Source organism: Panthera tigris, chromosome E1 (genome assembly GCF_018350195.1).
Source record: "Panthera tigris isolate Pti1 chromosome E1, P.tigris_Pti1_mat1.1, whole genome shotgun sequence".
NCBI classification, from domain to species: Eukaryota; Metazoa; Chordata; class Mammalia; order Carnivora; family Felidae; genus Panthera; species Panthera tigris.
The window spans coordinates 13,042,825-13,061,783 of record NC_056673.1 but is presented as its reverse complement, the minus strand read 5'-3'; the positions used below and the strand labels follow the sequence as shown (position 1 = coordinate 13,061,783).

The 18,959-nt window shown below is 53.2% G+C and overlaps 1 protein-coding gene across 4 annotated transcripts in view; it reads right to left on the bottom strand.

The window, feature by feature from the left end:
• Positions 1-1,200: 1,200 nt before the first annotated feature.
• Positions 1,201-18,959, bottom strand: part of ATP2A3 (ATPase sarcoplasmic/endoplasmic reticulum Ca2+ transporting 3) — a 36,472-nt gene continuing 18,713 nt past the window's right edge. The window contains exons 12-21 of one of the 4 annotated variants that reach the window (XM_042965721.1): positions 18,758-18,883; positions 17,348-17,566; positions 16,897-17,232; positions 14,657-14,877; positions 13,535-13,737; positions 12,859-12,944; positions 8,890-9,023; positions 8,352-8,469; positions 7,730-7,847; positions 1,201-4,673 (exon numbers count right to left, since the gene is read on the bottom strand). In XM_042965721.1, the coding sequence (XP_042821655.1) occupies positions 4,657-4,673; positions 7,730-7,847; positions 8,352-8,469; positions 8,890-9,023; positions 12,859-12,944; positions 13,535-13,737; positions 14,657-14,877; positions 16,897-17,232; positions 17,348-17,566; positions 18,758-18,883 (1,578 nt within the window). In that variant the 3' untranslated portion in view covers positions 1,201-4,656. Of the gene's footprint in view, positions 4,677-5,401; positions 7,379-7,729; positions 7,848-8,351; positions 8,470-8,889; positions 9,024-12,858; positions 12,945-13,534; positions 13,738-14,656; positions 14,878-16,896; positions 17,233-17,347; positions 17,567-18,757; positions 18,884-18,959 lie in introns of those variants that run through there. The other 3 variants (XM_042965720.1, XM_042965724.1, XM_042965722.1) reach the window with 3 other exon arrangements.

Below are 18,959 nucleotides of genomic sequence, written 5' to 3'. Positions count from 1 at the left end.
CCCAGGGACAGACATCTGTGATTGTTCTAGGCATTGTGGGGAGCAGGGGTGGGCAGGGCAGGGGTCAGAGTTTACAGGGGACGTGGTGCTTTCACACTCCACAGATTTTATTTAAAACAGCCCTGTGATGTAAGCACCGAAACCCCCATTTTACAGATAAGGAAACTGAGGCTCTAGAAATTGAGTGCCTTGGCTAAGTAGCTCCCATGCTGGCCAGTGGCTGGAGAGGAGGCTCCCCAAAGTCTGAGAGCTTGGCCCAGAGCCCACCCCGAGACTCCAGTATTTGAGAGCTGCCAGACCTTATAAGCCCAAAGGCCAAGTGGCTGGCTCTGGTATTGGGCCAGACCTTGTAGGGAGACAAAGCAGTGCTGCCAAGCCCTCAGCCCCAAGACAGCCTCCTCTGCCTGGCTAAATTTAGCCGCTCTATGGAGTGTAGAGGGGGCCTGTGTCCGTCCTGGAGGCCAGCCCAGGCCCTCAAGGGGGTCAGCACAGATTCCAATGGTCTCCTTAGCCATTCAGGGTCCCAGAGTTGCAGGGATAACACCTCTGCTTGAAGAGTTCAGGCCAGTCCCCCACACCGGGCCCGTCGGTGTCCCAGGGCTCGCTCAACGCCACTCGACTCCTTAGATGATGGCCAGAACAGGGCCCTGGGCCAGTGTACAGACACTGTCAAGCGGAGGTTGTAGGCGACACTGCCAGGCATTTATGGGGAGGCCACAGCAGGGGTCCTCATGGTTGGCCTCTCCCAGACCTTGCACTGCTTCTCTGGCCTCTTCTAACCTCCCCAGCTGTGGGCCATGACCTGGCCGGAGCCCCTTCTCCCCAGCATCTGAGGCATCACAACCCCCTGGTTCTCCTCCATCCTTTTGAGTCATTTCCTCTTGGTCCCCATCCACTTCCTGCCCCTGGAATATGGGGACTCCTTGGGCCGACCTAGGTCCCTGCCCCCTAAACACTGAGCGCTCCTCGGGAGGCTTGTCTCCTTGCCTCCTGATGTTGCTGCAACTTTTACACCCACATGGCAGCCACGTGCCCACCCACCTCCTCGGGCTCCTACCTCTATCTTTTCTTCTAAATCCAACTGTATTGAGGAGTAACTGACATACAATAAAATGTACCCATTTTAGGCACAGAGTTTGATGAGTTTTGACAAATGCATGTAACCCCCACCCCCACCCCTGTCATCTGTCACCTTAGAATGTTCCCTCCTGTTCTTTTGCTGTCAATCTCTCCCCAACCCCCAGCCAATTACTGATCTGTTTTGTCACTAGATTTGTTTTGCTTTTTCTAGAATTTCATGGAGGTGGAATTGCACAGTATGAGCTTCTTTCACTCAGCACAAGGGTTTTAAGCTTCATCCATGCTGTGGCATATATCAATAGCTTGCTCCTTTTTTTCACTGAGAAGTATTCTGTCGTATGGACATACCACAGCTTGTTGTCCTTCCCCCGTTGATGGTCATTTGGGTTGTGTTCGGTTTGGGGCTGTGATGAGTAAAGCTGCCACAGACAGTTGAGTTCAGTTCTTTGTGTGGACGTTAGGTCATTTTCTGATTTTGTACCTCCATTTCTCCCGGTACGGCCCCAACGAGGTCTCTCCTACCCCTGTGAGGGGTGTAGCATGGGAGGCATGGGAAGCACAACATGGGCCAATGGAGGGGGCAGGAAAAGGCCACGGACATTTTGGCAGCTGCCATCCCTGAGCCAGTGCAAAGTGAGCCGGGGCTTGCCCCAGAACTCCCTCTTGGGTGAGTGGCTGTGAGGTAGGAAACCTCTGTTTACCTTGGCTGCTCCATCCTGACCTGCCAGGCTCCATGCTGTGGGCTGGCAAGGCTGGGTTTGTGCAGGCTCGGGTGGGGGCAGAGGTGAAGCCGGCCTGCCCATGACCTCCAGCAGCTGATGGAAGTCCTGGAGCTGCCCTGTCTCCTAAGCAAGCCCCCAAGCCCATCTTAGCTCCACACTCTGCCTATACATCATGAGGAAATCAGCTACATAGTCAGGCTCTCAGAGTCTTGGGGATCTTTTATCTGTAAAATGGAGCCCTAACCCCTGGCTTGGCCCATCTCAAGGAGCTGGCTGGGCACCCAGGGAGATGCAGAGTATGCAGAGGTTTGGGGATCTGAGAGGTCCTAGTGATGGACCACGCAGAAGGAAGCATCCTGCCCATCCTTGGCTCCAGCTGTGAGCCGTGTGCCAAATCTTGCCCTTCCCCCCACATAAAGTCTAGGAGCTCCTAAGGGCGAGTTCTGTCTCTTCCAGTCATGGCTGGCTTCATGGATGTGTGCTCTAGGCAGGTGCACTGGACCCCATGCTCAGAAAGGCCCTGGTCTTGGTTTTAATGCTCTGCTGTCACTGTTATGAAACTTACTTTTTAAACAAAGGGCTCCGCATTTTCATTTTGTACTCAGCTCGCAAATTCCAAAGTCAGTCCTGTCTCTGGCTCTGTGGGCAGGGCCTGATTTCCCTTCCCAAGGCAGCTGGGCAAAGGATTAGATACAGAAACTTCATGAATGAATCTTCCCTATAGAGGAAGGAAATCAGGGAGATGGGGACGCACAGCTAATTCCTTTTGCAGAGCCCCTGCTCCCAGAGGGCAGGGTCACTTGGGTGAGTCAGGAGTTAATATCAAGCAGCCTCTCAAAGGCTCTTGGACAATGTGAGCTGAAGGAAGCCATGGAGAGGTGCCTTTGAGCTGGGCTTGGAAGGGTCAGAAATTGAAGGCATCCTTGGGGTTCAAGGAGGGCAAGGAAGCAGAGCGAGAAACCTCAGGGAGAGATTCAGGACCCACAGAATAGTCAGGGCTGGAGGCCCCTGATATTTAGGTTCCAGGCCTAGCCCTGCCCCAGACCAAGTCATAAACCCCTCCCAGCCTGTTTCCTCACTGATGACATGTGAGTCTTAACATGTGCAGGGGGTTTGAACACATGCACCAACTATCAAGTGCTGTCCCTGTGAGGAGCAGAGTTGTGTCTCTGCCATTTGGGAGTGGCTGGGGAAGTCAGTGCCTTATCTCAGAGGAAGAGGGCAATCCCTGGCTGGCAATGTGGGAACCCCAGACCTTGACTCTTGTTCCCAGAGGTGAGGTGGGTATAGCTGGTGACAGCTCAGGTAGACCCATGGGCAGATGGTGGAGCCACTCATTAGGAAAACAGATGGTGATGATCCTCCATTGCCCCCGGCACTCAACCTTTATTTCTCTACCAGCTTCACGTCAACAGGTGGGTTCAGGGCCCTCCCACCGTCCCCCACCTCAAGATCTCCCTTCCCTTCAGCAGGACAGAAGCAGAGAATCTCTGTGGGCTAGTGCCCAGGGGAGCCCCGCCTGACTGAGAGAGGGGAGGGAAGAAAGGTGTGGTAAGAGGCCACAGAGCCTGGAGCCCATTTTTCTGCAAGGCAGGCTAAGGGCGCTTTTTGATTCTGGGGACCAGGACAGGGATGTGAGTCTTGATTTACACATAAAAGAATCACTTGGTATACTCTCCAGGAGGGGTGAGGATGTACATTGACCCACTGTTTTCTTCCATGCCTAATTTTTGCCAGAGGGGCAAGAGCCGAATTAAAAGAACATTTATGTCCATCAAACGCTCTTTTCCCATCATCCAACATGATCCACGATGGACACACATTCTTCCAGCAATGAGGGAGGGAGAGTAAGTGCTGTTGGGTAACTAGCCATTCTTAGTGACATCCTTTCAGCTCACGGATATGTGGGGTTGGAGGTGAAGAGTGAGGCCAAGAGTCTAGAAGACTCAGAATCACCCAGCCATGCAGACTGTGGGATGGTGCACACAGGGTTGAGCTGAGAGGGCACAGTGATCAGGTACCCAAGGATGTCTGGGGTCTTAGGCACCAGGGACATGGAGGGCAAATCCAGCCTCTGCTTGGCAGACTGGACAGCAACGAGACTTGGCATGTCTCATTTGCTTAGGACAGGGAAATCTCAGTCTGGGAGTGTCCAGAACTGAGGCAGCCGAGGCAGCCAAGCCAGCTGTCTCCTGGGAAGGGGATCCTTACCCAGCACCCCCGCGCACCCCCCCACCCCCGCCCCACTACTACCATCTCCCTCCCACTGACCCTTCAACCCCCTGCACATATAAACAGTAAGAGGCTCAAACCCTCACGTGCCAACTTTGTGGGAAAAGAGCAGAGTGGAGGGGGGTTGTCTGCCCTCACTGTGCACAGCTGGGCCCAGATGTCCTCCCCTTCACCGCCCCCCATCCCGCTGACCAGGCCCCAGACCAGGCACTAAGTGAGAGGTCAGAGCTAGCAGGAACTCCAGGAGTCCTCCATCAGTACAGAAGCACCAGTGACCAACTAAAATGCCCAGCCTCCAAGCAAGGGGGTGCCTGCTCCAGAATGTGCTCATAGATCTGGGGGTAGAGGCCTCTGCATGTCTGGATCTGCTTCCAGCTCTGGCTTCTGGGCAGGCCCCTCCTAGGCTGCTGCTCTGGAGCCGGAACGTCAGGGGTGAACTTCCCAGGAGAGTCCCAGAGGCATGAGTTGCACAGCCCCCATGCATATGGAAGCGAGGACAGAGACCCTCGGCAGGGCCCAGTGAGCAAGCGGTGAGCGTGATGGCAGTGTGGGGAGTAGGAGTGAACGCTTGGGCATCATCAGGCTGAGGTACGCACTGGAGACTCCACTCTGTTCCCAGCACTCACTTCTTGTCCTTTTCTTCTGGAAGAAAGACCCGAGAGTATGCTGAGATGTATGTGTGACGGTACACAGCCAGACTGGTTCTGTCTGGCCCCTCCCACCCTCCATTTCTCTCGGGACAGCTGCATTCTCCCGCGGTATCAGTCAGGGGACCCAGTTCCACTGAGTCTTCTGATGCCGCTCCACGTATCCAGCTGCTGCCCGGGCACATTTCCCTGATGCCCTCTGGGCCTCCTTCACTCCACATGTTCTATCAACACCTCCAGCCCACTCCAGGGCGTATTTTCCTCTCAGTTTTCAGTTTGGGGAACCACTACCTAGCATGACGACATCCAGAAACTGGTGGCATGAACTCTTTGTTCATCCCACAGACTCAGGCTTGCTGAGTTTACCACCGATGTCTCTCGAGTTCTCTTCCTCCTGCTGCCCCGTGCCTCAAGTCCTCTCAGCCCTGCTCTTAGCCCCCATCTTACCTCACCATCACCCTCCTGCCCCTGGCATCACGTTACAAATCCAGCCTGTCATCCCCTTTGATGGCTCTCCGTTGCCTTCAGAATAAAGTGCAAGCCCCCCTCGCATTCTGGACTCTCCCAGATCAGCTCCTCTGGGCCTCCCTTCCCCTCGGTCTGGCCCTTTGGCTTCTGCCTGACAGCTGCTCAGTCACACCTAGGTATGGCCAAGAGATGGGGCAAGAGGACCACCCCCCCTCGCCTACCCCCTGCGGATGACCCGGCATCCGCAATTCTCCCCAGGACACATCCCTCATAAATCATAGGGAAGCTTATAAGTATCAGGCCTCAGTAAAACTTCCCTAAAAGGCCACCAGGCTGGCTGGGAATGTAACAGGGTCCCCTCTCTCACCCCCGCCCCATCCGGCTTTAGAAGGCCCAAGGGACTCTGCAGCCACACAGGGCAGAGCTGTCTGGGCTTGTGGCAGACACACACCAGGCCACCTCTCAGATGTGGCTGCAGGTGCCCAGCCTGAGTCTTTCCTGTGGGCCCCATAGCCACTCCCTACAGCAGGGTACCGCCCTTTCAAGCCAAGCCTCACCAGAACTGTAGTCAACATCTCAGGTTAATGGTGGAGGTGGAGGTGTTGCCCAGGACCGGTTCGCCCTGGGCTGGGACTCAGTGTCTCCCCCTAGACCAGCTCAACACAGCTCATCAGCCTCCCTGCTTTGACCCTCCCATCTGTCCTCCATGGTTACCCCAGTCCCTTCCATGCTTCTACCCTTCTGTGGCTCACACTGCCATGAGAATAATGCCCAGGGTCCTTACCTTGGCATTCGAGGCCCTTTCCACACTGTAGCCTCACTTCTCTACCCTGCACTCTGAGTCCCAGCCCCACTAGAGACGCCAAGCCATGCTAGCCCAGCCCTTTCACCCCCAAGTTCCATCCTCCCCGTTTGAACCTCTGCTTAGATCTTGTCTCTTCTGGAAATCACCTGCAACCCTTAGCCAGCAGGGATTGCTTCTTGCCTAGCCCTTCCAACCTGCCCTGTCCTGTTAGGTGCCTTCCCTCCTCTCAGGCCAGGAAGCTTCCACCATGTGCCAGCCAGTGCCGAACATAGGCTTTTCCCCATTGGCCGAGAAATTTTCTCACTTCTAAGTTTTCTCAAGAAAATGTGCTGAACTCCTTAGCAGATATGGCTGCTAGGGAAGGCTCTCAGGGAAGACAGAGAAACTGCCCGAGCTGCCAATGAGGCCTGACTTCCCAGGTGAGATAGCGTGATCAAGGCCGGCCAGCAGAATTCCTGGTAGGTCACCTCTGTGCTTCAGCCAGAAATGGAGAAGCCCTGGGCCCCCAAGGGTGGAGTTTTAGGTGACAGTCCTACTTCTCCTTCTTCAGCTCCCTAGGAGTGTCCACGGTGGGTGGGTCAGAAAGAACCGTACTGGGGACAAAATGCCTTGTCTGGCTCCCGCTACCTCACCCGTGGGTCCCAACAAGGCCTTGCTTTGGCTGAGCACCTACTTCCACCTCTAAATGGTCTGGTCACACTATGGACAGACCTGTGGTGGGCCAGCTTCTCCAGAGAAAGAAGGCCAACTTGTTTTAGCCTCTTTAATAAGATAAAATGTTTACAGCGTCTAGGAGGGTTGGCCAGTGTGAGACAGAAGCCGATTGATCGCCTTGGCCCCTATGGAATGACAAGCACGTGATCTATTTATAGCCCTCCCCCCAACTCCAGGCTCCCTCCCCTGGGGCCGTGACACATTCCTGCCTGAGATGACCCTCAAGGACCCAGCTGCTCCAGTGCAGGCCTTGGGCTATAGCTGGGACTAATCCAGACCCTCCCTAGCAATCTGGCCACGGGGCTACTGCCTTGGCTCAAACTCCCGGGAACAGGGAGTTTCTCATCCCTGCCTTCTTCCATTTCTAGGCAGCTCTGGCAGTGAGAAGATGGTGCCTCCCTTGTCCTTGGGAGGTTAGAATCACCTACTCTCTCAGGCTCTTCCACCAGCAGAAGCTGGCAGGTGGATGCCATGCCCCAGCCTCCTCCTCTAAACACTGCCTCCAATGCTGACCCTGCCATTCTTCCTCTATTACTGGATCAAGGCAGACCCAGAGCTGTGAGCTTAGAAACAGAGAACGCCCTCTTCCACCCTCCTACAAGGTAACACCAAAGAGGCCAATCCAGTGTGGTCTGGGATCCTGGAGGTGGTCAGTGGCTGCCCACTCCATGCCTGGGAGACTGCCCTGAGAATATCTGCATTAAGACAGGCTGGGTTCAGAGAAGTCAGAGGCCAAGGCCCAGAGAAGAGCACACTGGGCCTGGCCATGCAGGGTGGATGGCAAGTGAGGAGAGGGAGGCAGCATGGCCCTGAGTAGTGATCCTGCTGGCTGTACCCTTGTAGCACAAGACCCTGCAGGTATCATGAGTCATAGCCACCAGAGCAGAGCCCCTTCTTGTCCTCTACTTGGTGATCCAAGAATACTTCTTTCTCTGTATAGACAGGGAGGTTGAAGCTGGCACCAGCCCATTGCCACCTGGGAGCAGAGGCAGGCAGGGAAGTGGGCAGGGAAACAGGCTAGAGGCAAGCAGGGTGGGGAGGGTCTGGGGCTTCCTACTCACCATCCACGTGGTTCCGGGACAGGTACTTGAGGGCCTCATCAAGCAGGATGACAGGCAGAGATATCTGGAGCACCACTACCCACTGGCGCCCACTCAGTGGGGTCACCTGGAAAATAAGCTGGGGAGTGGGAGGTTTGGTTAAGGGAAGGACTTCTCATGTCCCCGCGATCCACCTGCTTCATACACCTGGGCTGCAATGGACCCTACATAAGCAACTCCAAGATGCTCCTTGAGGTCCCACCTCCAGATCTTTGTCCACTCTGCTTCCCCTGCCAGAAGTGCCCTCCCCTGCCCTTAGCCAAGGACAAAATCCTGTTGGTCCTGTTGAGAAGTGGGAGGCATTCTGTACTGGGGAAGAGCATAGTGTTTCCTCCTGCCCTAGCCTTGGAAAATTCCCCAGAACAAGAAGTCTGGTCTCCACCTCTTCTGTTCCCCAAGTCTGAGGGCTCCTGAAGCACAGGCTGTGTGCACCAAGCACCTTCAGATCTCCCCACTCCCAGTCCTCCAGGCTTTCCATAGCAAAAGGGTCCACAGAGGCCCAGTGACCAACCCAGGGCCAGAAATGTTAAAGGAAGGTTTGGACCCTGTTGCAGAAGGGGTTTGGAGTCGGGTAGAAACTCACGGGCAGGGGTGGCACCAGCAGGATGAGGAAGTGCAGGGCCATGGACATGGCCACAGCTGCCAGCAGCCAAGGGTTCAGCCAGGGTGGCATCCGCAGCAGCGACTGGTTCTCCGAGACGCTGCCAATGGTACAGGATACTCATCTTGGGCCCGGATGGGAGCAGGCCCTGCGGTGGGCACCCATCCACCCATGTGGAGGTGCAGGGAGTGGCCTGAGCCTCAGAATTTCCCTAATTGGGCCTGTAGGCTGGAGTGCTTCTGGGAGGCCAGTGCAGCTGGGAGGGATGTGTCACAGTTGTCTGCTCAGCCCCCCAGCAGCCTGTCCTTAGAGCTTGAACCTCCTTTCTCTGTCCCTCAGACCCAATCCTGGCCCCTCCATTTCTTTAGACCCCAGTCTTGGCCCTCATTGTTCCCTAGATCTCAATTCTGGCCCCACTCATCCTCAAAACCCTCTTCTGGACCCCTCTGATCCTCAGCCCCCACACTTAGGCCTCACCCCCCATCCCTCAACCCGCTCCGGGCCCCTCAGCCCAGCCCACCTGTTGAGGGCATTGCACATTTCAATGGTCACCAGCACAGACAAGGCCATGGTTGTGGGGAAGCGTGACTCGAAGACCTCGCAGTCAATGTCAGCAAAGAGTGGGTTGTCCTCGGAGCACTTCAGGAAGTTCCTCTGAGGGCACCAAGGTGGGGTTGGGTGGGGTTGGGGAGAACAGTGGTCAGGGAGGGGCCAGTGTGGGGGAAGAGGGAAGCCTCACTCCGTCCTCAGCCTATATCTGAGGACATAATACAACCAGTGGGCAGGGTGCTGCCATGGGGTGGGCCCAAGGAGGGGTGCCTACCCAGGATGGGGTCAGAGGTACTACACTGTTCCAGAGAAAGGAGAAGCTAGCATTAGGATGGGGAGGACAGCAGACGGCCCTGGGATCAGAGGGAGGATGCAGGCATTACCCTGAAGGTGCTTGGGGAGCCCTGAATACTGGGGATGCAGGACTGAGGGTGGTGATTACCTGAGACCACAGAATAAATAAATGCCTATGAAAACCAATCAGCCAAATTGTTTGAATAGAATTCACCTTTGGTGGGTAGACAAAGGCTGCATATACTCCTAATCACCATTAAATAAGACTCCACTCATACTTCCCTCCAATTCTGCCACTGAAATTGAGCTCTACCACACTTGCCTTTTGCTTACAACACGGATTAATGAATTGCTAGGTGCAGGCTTACTACACAGCTTCTTCATAATGAAGAAGAAGCTCTCGGGGCTTGATAAGGGAAGTGGCTCTTCCCCCTGCAGTCCCGGGGGAGAGTTTTCTTCCTGTTCATAAACTTTGCTCACAGATTCTTCTGTGATAAGATGCTGAGCTGAGGCCATGTATGAGAACTTCTGGCTTGTTCTCTTTTGCATTGCTTGGATGAGTGTGAATGTTCATAACTGTTAAACAGCTCTGTTCTCTAATAATATAAATTTGTTCTCTGGACTCTCCTCTGAACACAGAGATCTTTTAAGCTAAAGGTTTAGAAACTGGAATCACATGCTGTAAAAATAACCCTCAAAGAGAAGCCTGTAAAATGACCGGCTGTCTGAGCTCCTGTCCAGTAAATACATCCCTGTTTTCCCACACTGCATAAATATGGGTAAGGTGACTTTCAGCCAGAAGGGAACGCTAGCACTTTCCTTTTCTCCCTCATGCAGAATAAAAGATTACAAAAGGCTAAGGCTTGGTCAGATTTCTTATTTTAACAAAGAGATGGAGGTTCTTATCTCATTTAAGTCAGCAGTGGGATTTTCTCCCCAAATCGAGCTCCGGTATTTGGGACAAATGCATGTTTTTATTTGGCACTGATCATAGAGCAAGAAGACCAAATGCCCCTGCCTGTTGTGCCACTGTGGTCAGCACCCCCCCACTCCCCCGCCTTTCCAGATCTCAATGGCCTGTGTACACATGTACATACAAATGCCGTATACACACCTCCCACTCAGGCATGTGCACGCCTAGATCCTTATGCATGTGCAGAGGGAAAAAATACAAAAAGGATCACACTAAGAGGTTTCAATAGATAAATACACTGTCCAGTTTAAACCTTCTGGGTTTTACCTGTGTGCCTCTGCCACATGCGTACATTATGCCCCAGGTCATGGGTCATAGAGTGGCCTCCTGAATTGATTAGAAGGTACATCGGGCTGAAACCTCAGTCTCCTAGTTTCATCATGAGCCTTGTGGTGGTGGGGGCCTGTTTCTTTGGGTGAAGCCAGTGTTCTGCCTATTCCTTCCCTTTGCCTCTCTGGCTATTTCCTATTTACCTTATGCTGCAAGGCCTCCTCTGTGTTTCATTAACTTAATTCATCTGTACATAGCTCTTACTATGTGCCAGATGTTGGTCTAAGCACTTTACAAGCATTGACTCAGTTAATCCTCCTGATAGCCTTATGAGGCTGAGGCAGATCTGTTATTATTATCCATTTTGTAGATAAGGAAACTAACACAGAGAGGTTAAGTAGCCTGTCCAGAGTTACACAGCTGGTGTGTGGTGGAACTAGGGTTTGAACCCCGGGCAGCCTGGATCCAGGCTCCATACTCTGTGCTCTTAGTCACTGCTGCGTTTTTGACAGCTTTCTTCAGGAACCAAGCAGGTGGGGGAGGGGGAGAAGGCTCTAGTCAGTTCTGCTGAAACCAGCATCTGAAGCTGAAAGTTCTACCTTAGGTCTAACCTTTGACCACCTCCAAGTCTCAGAGACACCTGCATTCTCTGCTGCAGCACTTCTCACCTTAAAATGTGAACGCCCACTGCCATGCTCTTCCCAGCTCTTTCCAGAGACTTTGCCTGCTTGGTCACTACTAATTTGTGCCTGGCATACAGTTGGTGCTTAATAGCCATTTCTTAACCAGATGGATAAATGAGAAATGGAATGACCTGAGGACAGTTGGGAAGTTGGCACCAAGGGGACTGGCGACTAATTCGTAGTGGGCGTGGGGTATGTGTCTACCACGACCCCCAGCTGTCTGGCTGGCATGGGTGACCAGGGAGGCAGTAGAACTGAGATGGGGATGAAGGAAAGGGATTATCTGGGGAAAGGTGATAGATCTGATCTTGGACTTAGTGAATACAATGGGCCTGTGGGACACCTCAGAGGAGGTATCCAGCTGGAATTTTGGGACTGGGGCTCAGAAGAAACATTGAGAGCACAGTGGCGGGGGGATCCTGGGAGATTTGAGATGTATAGATAAAGGAGGTTAATTGAGACAATGCTGGAAGAAGGCAGCAGCGGGATGGTGAGCACGCCCTTGCTCTGCATCTTGCTGCTCCCACAGGAGCTAAATGAGCAGAGGTGCCTGAGGCTGGCCCGAGCCTTCTGCCAAGGGCTTGGGGGCACGAGCCTTTGGGATGAGGGCATGGGCCTATGCTCTGCACTGCTGCAAGAAAGGAGAGCCCATGAGCTTCAGGGCTGGTGGGTACAAGAAAAGCGTCCCTGAGCTGACTGCACCTAGATATGAACACTGCGAGAATGCCTGAAATCATCACAGAGCCTCCCCAGGGAGGATGGGGCAATGAGTCAGGTCCCTCTTTTGAGCTCTTCTATCTACAAGAAGGTAATGAAGACAGACACTCTCAGAGGAAAAAGATCCCAAATCCCTGCAGCTCTCAGCTTTACATGAGAATTCCAAAGCTGACATTGCCAGATTCACTGCAAAGGTTCTTTCAAGCAAAGGAGATGCCCAGACAGAGGGTCAGATTGACAGACAGAGCTGAGGGGTCTCCTTGCTTGCTCAGTGCAGAGCTGTGCTGAGCTAAGCCAGCCCTGTGGTGGGCATGTACCAGCTAGGTGACTTCAAGAGGTCAGTGGATCCCTTTCTTGAGAAGCATGTTGTTATAGGGGTGGGGTGGGGAGGGAGAGCCTGGCAGATTCTTCCCTCCATTCTTAATCTCCTTATTTAAAAAGAAAAAGTTAATGTATATTTATTTCTGAAGGGGGGGGAGGGGCGGTGAAGGGGGAGACACAGAATCCAAAGCAGGCTCCAATCTCTGAGGTGTCAGCACAGAGCGCAACGCAGGGCCTGAACTCACGAACCGTGAGATCATGACCTGAGCCAAAGTCGGACACTTAACCAACTGAGCCACCCAGGTGCCCGTCTTAACTCCTTATTGACCCTCCACCTGAAGTTCTACATATCTCTGAACCCTCAATGTTTTGGGGGTTCCCTGATAAAGGCAAGATACTTCTGGGCATTTATGCCCCTTGGCAGCCCCCTAACCAAATGACTGGGAGAAGCAGTAACCGCTTCTCTGGCTCTGGGGCCGGGCTGCTATCTCTAAGTTTCCAGTGGCTTCTGAGCTTGGCTCCTTAGATGGTGGATGTCTATGTATGTGTATGGGGGTAGGGAGGGACAGCCATTGGCCAACCGTGGAGTTCCAGATCCCTTTCCCCTGGAGCTCCAACAACTTGGGCAGTGAGTTCTACCTCAGAAATAACCCCAACAGAGTCCCTGGCCATCCTTGCTTACCAGCTGGTAGAAGGTGACGTGAGGTCCCTCGGCATCATATAGGAACCACCAGGTGGCGGCAGCCACCGTGGCCAGGCCTACGTACACTGCAAGGAGGGCAGGAGGAAGCTGGCTATAGTGGATAGCTGTGGTTTTCTGGCATCCATTTCCCCTTCCTAAAAATGCCCTGAGTTTCTGTCAGGAAACCGCCCTCTCCCTCTCTGAGCCATGTGGTTTATAGCACCTACCCTTAGTGACAGTGGTGGGCCCTGATTGGCAATCAACATCTGCCACACCCCTGGCCATGGTGACTGGCTAGGAGATAAGCAGGTGGCCCAATGTGGGCCAAGAACAGACCTGAGACTTTGATTATATTACTGACGGACACTCTCTCTTCTGCTGAATTGGGGGTTGTAAGAGAGTAAACATGAGGGCTACAGCTGCAGCAGCCATCTTTCCATCTCAAGGAGCACCTGTCCGAGAATGGAGCTGAGGCAGAGCCAAAATAGGCCAGTGATACTGAGGCCTGGATCCAGCCATGCCTGAGGAATGCTCTAGTATTTTCCATTAGATGAGCCCACACAGCTTCCTTTGGCCTATGCCAGGCTGAGTCATACTGTCTGCAGTTTGCAAGGATCCCTGATAGAAGCTCTCAGGAAGCTCCTGAAACCCCACTGAGGGCTGGGGCCCCACTCACCTCCAATAGCCAGATATCGAAAAAACAGCCAGCCACTGATGAGGGCCTCACGAGGGTTCCGGGGCAGCTTCTCCATGATGTCCAGGTCTGGTGGGTTGAAACCCAGGGCTGTGGCAGGTAAGCCATCCGTCACCAGGTTCACCCAGAGCAGCTGCACAGGGATCAGGGCTTCCGGCAGGCCCAGAATTGCCGTGAGGAAGATGCTGGAACCAGGGTCAGAGGCTCTAGGGCCCAGCAACTGAAGAGCCCAGCTCCTACTCACACTCTAGACTGGGAAGCTCACCTACTGTCTTCACAGGAGCCCCACCTCACTTTTCTAGTTCTTATGTGTGCACACAAGTGAGACTTGCATATACATGGCTCTGCTTCACACTGGACCACTCGTGCCTCCTAATCTCAGCTCTGGAGGCTGGATGATTCTGCTCTTTAGGCCTCTCCTGTTTAGGCCAGAGCTCCTCTCTAGGGCATGTACACATGTGGACAATGCATGCCTGAGCACATACAATTTGTTCGCAGACAGAAGTAAAAACAGCACAGGCCATACAATCGCACAAACACAAGCAAACACCTACATGCTTGCCCGGACAAGCAGAGGTGACAGAAGTCACATGTGTCCAAGCAAACATGTGCTCACCATCCCCCACAGGCATCTCTTACACGTGAACCTAAATGTGTACAAATTAGATGCTGGCACAAATCCTCCGTGCTTCTGCTTATGCCTCAAGATGCACAAGAGCACACATGCACATGGCTGCCCACACCTTTCATTCGGGTACACGTGCCATGTTTGCACACACCTGTGTGCACACACTCACACACACACGTGAACACGTTACTGCCCCAGAGCAGCGCTAGTTCTCCCATCTTGGCAACTGTGAGTGTGGGGATTATGGCTAGAGGGATGACAGGGACTTTTTAGGTATCTCCTTGGGGGCCGGGATGCACCAAGGCCTCTGGAAGAATGACAAGGCCCTGCCCTCCTTGAGATGAGGTCCTAGAAGGCCGCCTCCAGGGCAGGGCATGTGTTCCTCTATCCCTACAGCCCCATCCGAGGAACAGGCATTTCCCTTAGTGACCTAGAGCTGGTCCAGAGGGCTGGGAACAAGAAATGCAGGGCCTCACCAGACAACCTCGCCGACATTGGAGGAGATGAGGTAGCGGATGAATTGCTTCATGTTGTTGTAGATGGCCCGGCCCTCCTCCACTGCAGCCACAATTGAGGCAAAGTTGTCATCTGACAGCACCATCTCAGCTGCCGACTTGGCCACAGCTGTGCCGGAGCCCATGGCAATGCCAATCTCTGCTTTCTTCAGAGCCGGGGCATCATTCACCCCGTCTCCAGTCTAGGGGCCAAGGTAGGTAGGACCATGCCTGAGAAACTTCTCTTCCACCTCCTTGACTCCTCTCAACTAAGCCTATCCCTAAGCTCAGGGGATGTCCCCAAGGAAGCAGACAGCTGAACAAAACAAATGGTGAGGTTGAGAATGAGCTCAGAGATTGGGCTGGGGTATGAGGCTGAGGGGGAAGCCAAGCGTTGCAGACAAGGACAAATTTGAAGAGAAGGTCAATTCTAAGGTCAGAGAAGATGGTGAGGATGGACTTGGGGATGACAGTGGGTCACTGATGAGGATAGAGATGAAATTCAGGTTGGATGTGGTATAAAATACAAAGCTGAGGTTAAGGGCAAAGTTAAGGTTAAGTCAGGGATGAGGTCAAGGTTGTGACCCAGGCAAAGGATCAGGTGGGTGTTATAGTTAAGGTAAAGGCTGGAGCCAAGGTGAAGGTCAGGGTCACACTGGACTCAGACTCAAAATTAAAAACTAGACTAAGGCAAAGGTCAAGTCAAAGTCAAAGGCCAAATCAAGGTTATGGCCCACATCAGGAGTGATGTCACAGACAAGGTTGGAGTTGCAGTCAAGGTGAAGATTAGAGGCCACATAAAGTTGAGGTCTACAAAAAGTATTGGGTTGGAGGTCAAGGTCAATGTCAAGGATCAGGTGAGGGTGCAGGTCAAGACTGCAGCCCATTTAGGGCTGACCCAAAGTAAAAATCAGATTAAGATGGTCAAGGGGCGCCTGGGTGGCTCAGTTGGTTAAGCCTCCGGCTTCGGCTCAGGTCGTGATCTCCTGGTTTGTGAGTTCGAGCCCCACGTCGGGCTCTGTGCTGACAGCTCAGAGCCTGGAGCCTGCTTCGGATTCTTTGTCTCCCTCTCTCTCTGCCCGTCCCCTGCTCATGCTCTGTCTCTCTGTCTCTCAAAAATAAATAAACACTTTAAAAAAATTAAAAAAAAAAAAAAGATTAAGATGGTCAAGTTCAAGGTCAGGGACCAAGTCAATATGAAGGTCAAAACTAAAGTCAAGAACCAGATTATAATTATGGTCAAGTCAAGATTGGTGCCCAGCTCAGTATCAAGGTCAAGACTGGATCACAGGTCAGCATTAAAGTAAAGAACTGGGGGCTGGAGGTCAACAGAGGCCAGGTCAGGGGTGAGACTGGGTTCAAGAGTCAGCTGAGTGTTGATGAATAGGTTAGTAATCAAGAATGAGACAAAACAAAAACTGGGCCCAAACAAAATGTCCATCGAAAGGTGAATGGATAAGTAAACTGACTCACAGTGGAATGCTACTCAATGCTTAAAAAAAAAAAAAAAGCAATCATCTACTGATACCCAAAGCCACATGGATATATTTCAAAACAAAGAAGCCACACACAAGAATACATACTATATGATTCCATTCATGTGAAAATCTAGGACAGACAATCTATGGTGGAAAAATGGCCTGTTGTGGGACAGGGTCCTGATGGGGAAGGTACATGAGGGAACTTCATGTCTCCATGGTAATATTCCTTATCTTGATAAAAGTTTGGATGACACCCAAAGGTGTGTCTGCATTTATCAAAACATGTCAAATGAATGCTATGCTTAAGACTTGTGCATTTCATTGCATGTTAGTTTTACCTCAAAAAGGAAAAAAAATAGAACCACAAAGAAATGCTGCTCTCTAGATAGAGTATGCATTCTAAATTATGTGAGGGTGAAGTGTACTGATGCCTGCAATTTACTTTGAAATTTACTTAAGAAAAGCTGGATTGAGGATGGATAGATGGATAGGTATGTGCAAAGCAAATATAACAGAACGTTACTTGTAGAATCTAGATCGCGGATATTATAGATGTTTACTAAAAAACTATTTTAATTTCTTTTTGTGTTTGAGACTTTTTGTAATAAAATGCCGAAAAAATAAGAATGAAGCAGGGGCAGATGTTGTACGGGTTGCTCTTTCCAAGCTCTATGGTCAGTGACCCTCCTCCCCCTCCCAACTCCTCACCACCTCCACTAGGTTCCCATCTTGTGGCCTCACCATGGCGGTGATCTCATTGAAGGACTGTAGGTTCTCCACAATTCGGGACTTGTGTGCAGGTTCCACACGGGCAAAGCAGCACGCTGTGCGGCAGGCCTGGCGTTGCTGCTCAGGGCTGAGGTCATCGAATTCGCGACCCGTGTAGGCCTTGCCCACCACATCCTCTGTGTCCTTGAAGATGCCAAGCCGGCGGCAGATGGCCACAGCTGTGCCTTTGTTGTCCCCTGTGATCATGACCACACGGATGCCGGCCTGGTGGCAGCGTGCGATGCAAGCAGCCACCTCGGGCCTTGGAGGGTCCAGCATGCCCACGCAGCCCACAAAAGTCAGGTCCATCTGTAGGGAGGGCGCAGATGCAAGTGGGGCCTGGGCCCACGCTCAAGCTGCTACCTGCCCGGCCCTGGCAGAGAGACACGTGGCTCCCAGCCCTGGGCCCTGCCCTGGCACGCACCTCGTACTGCGCAAATTTGCTGCAGTCATCCAGCTGCATGTCCTCCTTCCTTGGGGGTGCATCCCGAGTGGCCAGTGCCAGGCAACGCAGCGTGTCTGAGCCGGAGCCCCAATCCCGGATCTTGGCGAGGATCTGCTCCCTGGAGGTGGCGTTCAGGGGTACTGTGCGGCTTCCCACTCGGACTGAGCTGCAGCGCTCGATCACACTCTCAGGAGCCCCCTGCGTCACGGGGGAGGGGAGAGGTAACTCTGTCAGTTAGGACCCCTCCTTTCCCTCTTGCCCAACAGAGGAAGTTGAGGCCCAGAAATGGGAAAAGGCCATCCAAGGGGACACACAGCAAGGCATGGACCAGAATCCATTCTCTGGAAGCTCAGATTGGAAACCAAGGGGGCCCCACTGGGAGAAACCCAAAAGGAATGGGGGGTAGTGGCTGCCCGTGGGGAGGCCCCCTCCCCCCACCAATCCAGAGCTGAGAAGGTCTGCTACAGCATCTGGGGCAGGGGGTGGGAATAGGATTGGCAGTCCTCCTACATGCCCTGTTTCCCTGCCAACCTGGTGCTACCAGGATCCCAATTCTGTAGGGGGGTTCAGCAACGGGAAGCAGGCTGAGCCCTGCCTGGGGACCAGAGACACAGCCACGCTGAGGAGTGGTGGGTGTGGCCCTGGGAAAATGTGACAGGGGTGACAGGCTCCTCAGTAGCCTTGGGGTCTCACCTTGGGTCTCACCCCGGGCCTGGGAATAGCTTCTGAGCCCTTCGTCATACCTTCTCCCTCTCCCCAAAGGAGAGGAGAGTTTTCAAAGTGGCTAAGTTTCAAAGTAGCCTGAGATCGCAATACAGAAGCCTTTTCATTTCAAAAGAAGTTAAAACTTCCACTTCAGCATGAAGTTAGGGCTGTGATTCCTACGTCAGGTTGAAAAGCAGTGACAGTAACAGTGCTATGGGCAGAAGTCTGGATGGGAGACTTCCCTCTCTAGGACTCAGCTGCCAAAACATGAAGCACCAAAGATGGGCACCAACTACCTCAATGCCCCTCATCAGAGGTGAAAGGCTTCCGAGACCTTCCAGCTTGATCCTGCCATTTGGATGGGGAGACTGAGGCCCATGGAGGAGCAAAGGTGACCCCAAGGTCATGTGGTGAGGCAGTGCCTCTCAGCCCAGAGCTGCGACCATGGTGAGGGGCAGGCCTTGGTGCCTAGCCCCGCCTTTATCTCCACCAAGACCAGATCCTGCTCCCAGTGCCCCACGGCAGGCTGACCACCCTCGTTCTGGATCCGCTGCTTTGACCGTGGGCCTCACAGCTCCCTTGGTCTCCCACAGCTGCAGTCACTGGCTCTTTAGAACACTGGAGATCGGATCTCCCAGGGACTCCACATGGGCAGCAGCCCTAGGCCAGTTAGGCAGGCCCCACCTTCACAAACATCTTGCTGCCCTGGGCTGCCAGGCCAGGGCGAGTGGGCGTGCAGTACACTGACATGGACTTCCGGTCCCGGGAGAACTCCAAAGTAAACTCCTTCCGCATCAGCTGCTTGATGACCTACGGGGCCCAGGAGGGTCAGGATGTGAGAGGCAGAGCCAGCAAGTCTCACTGCTTTCTTTCCAGCTGCCCGATC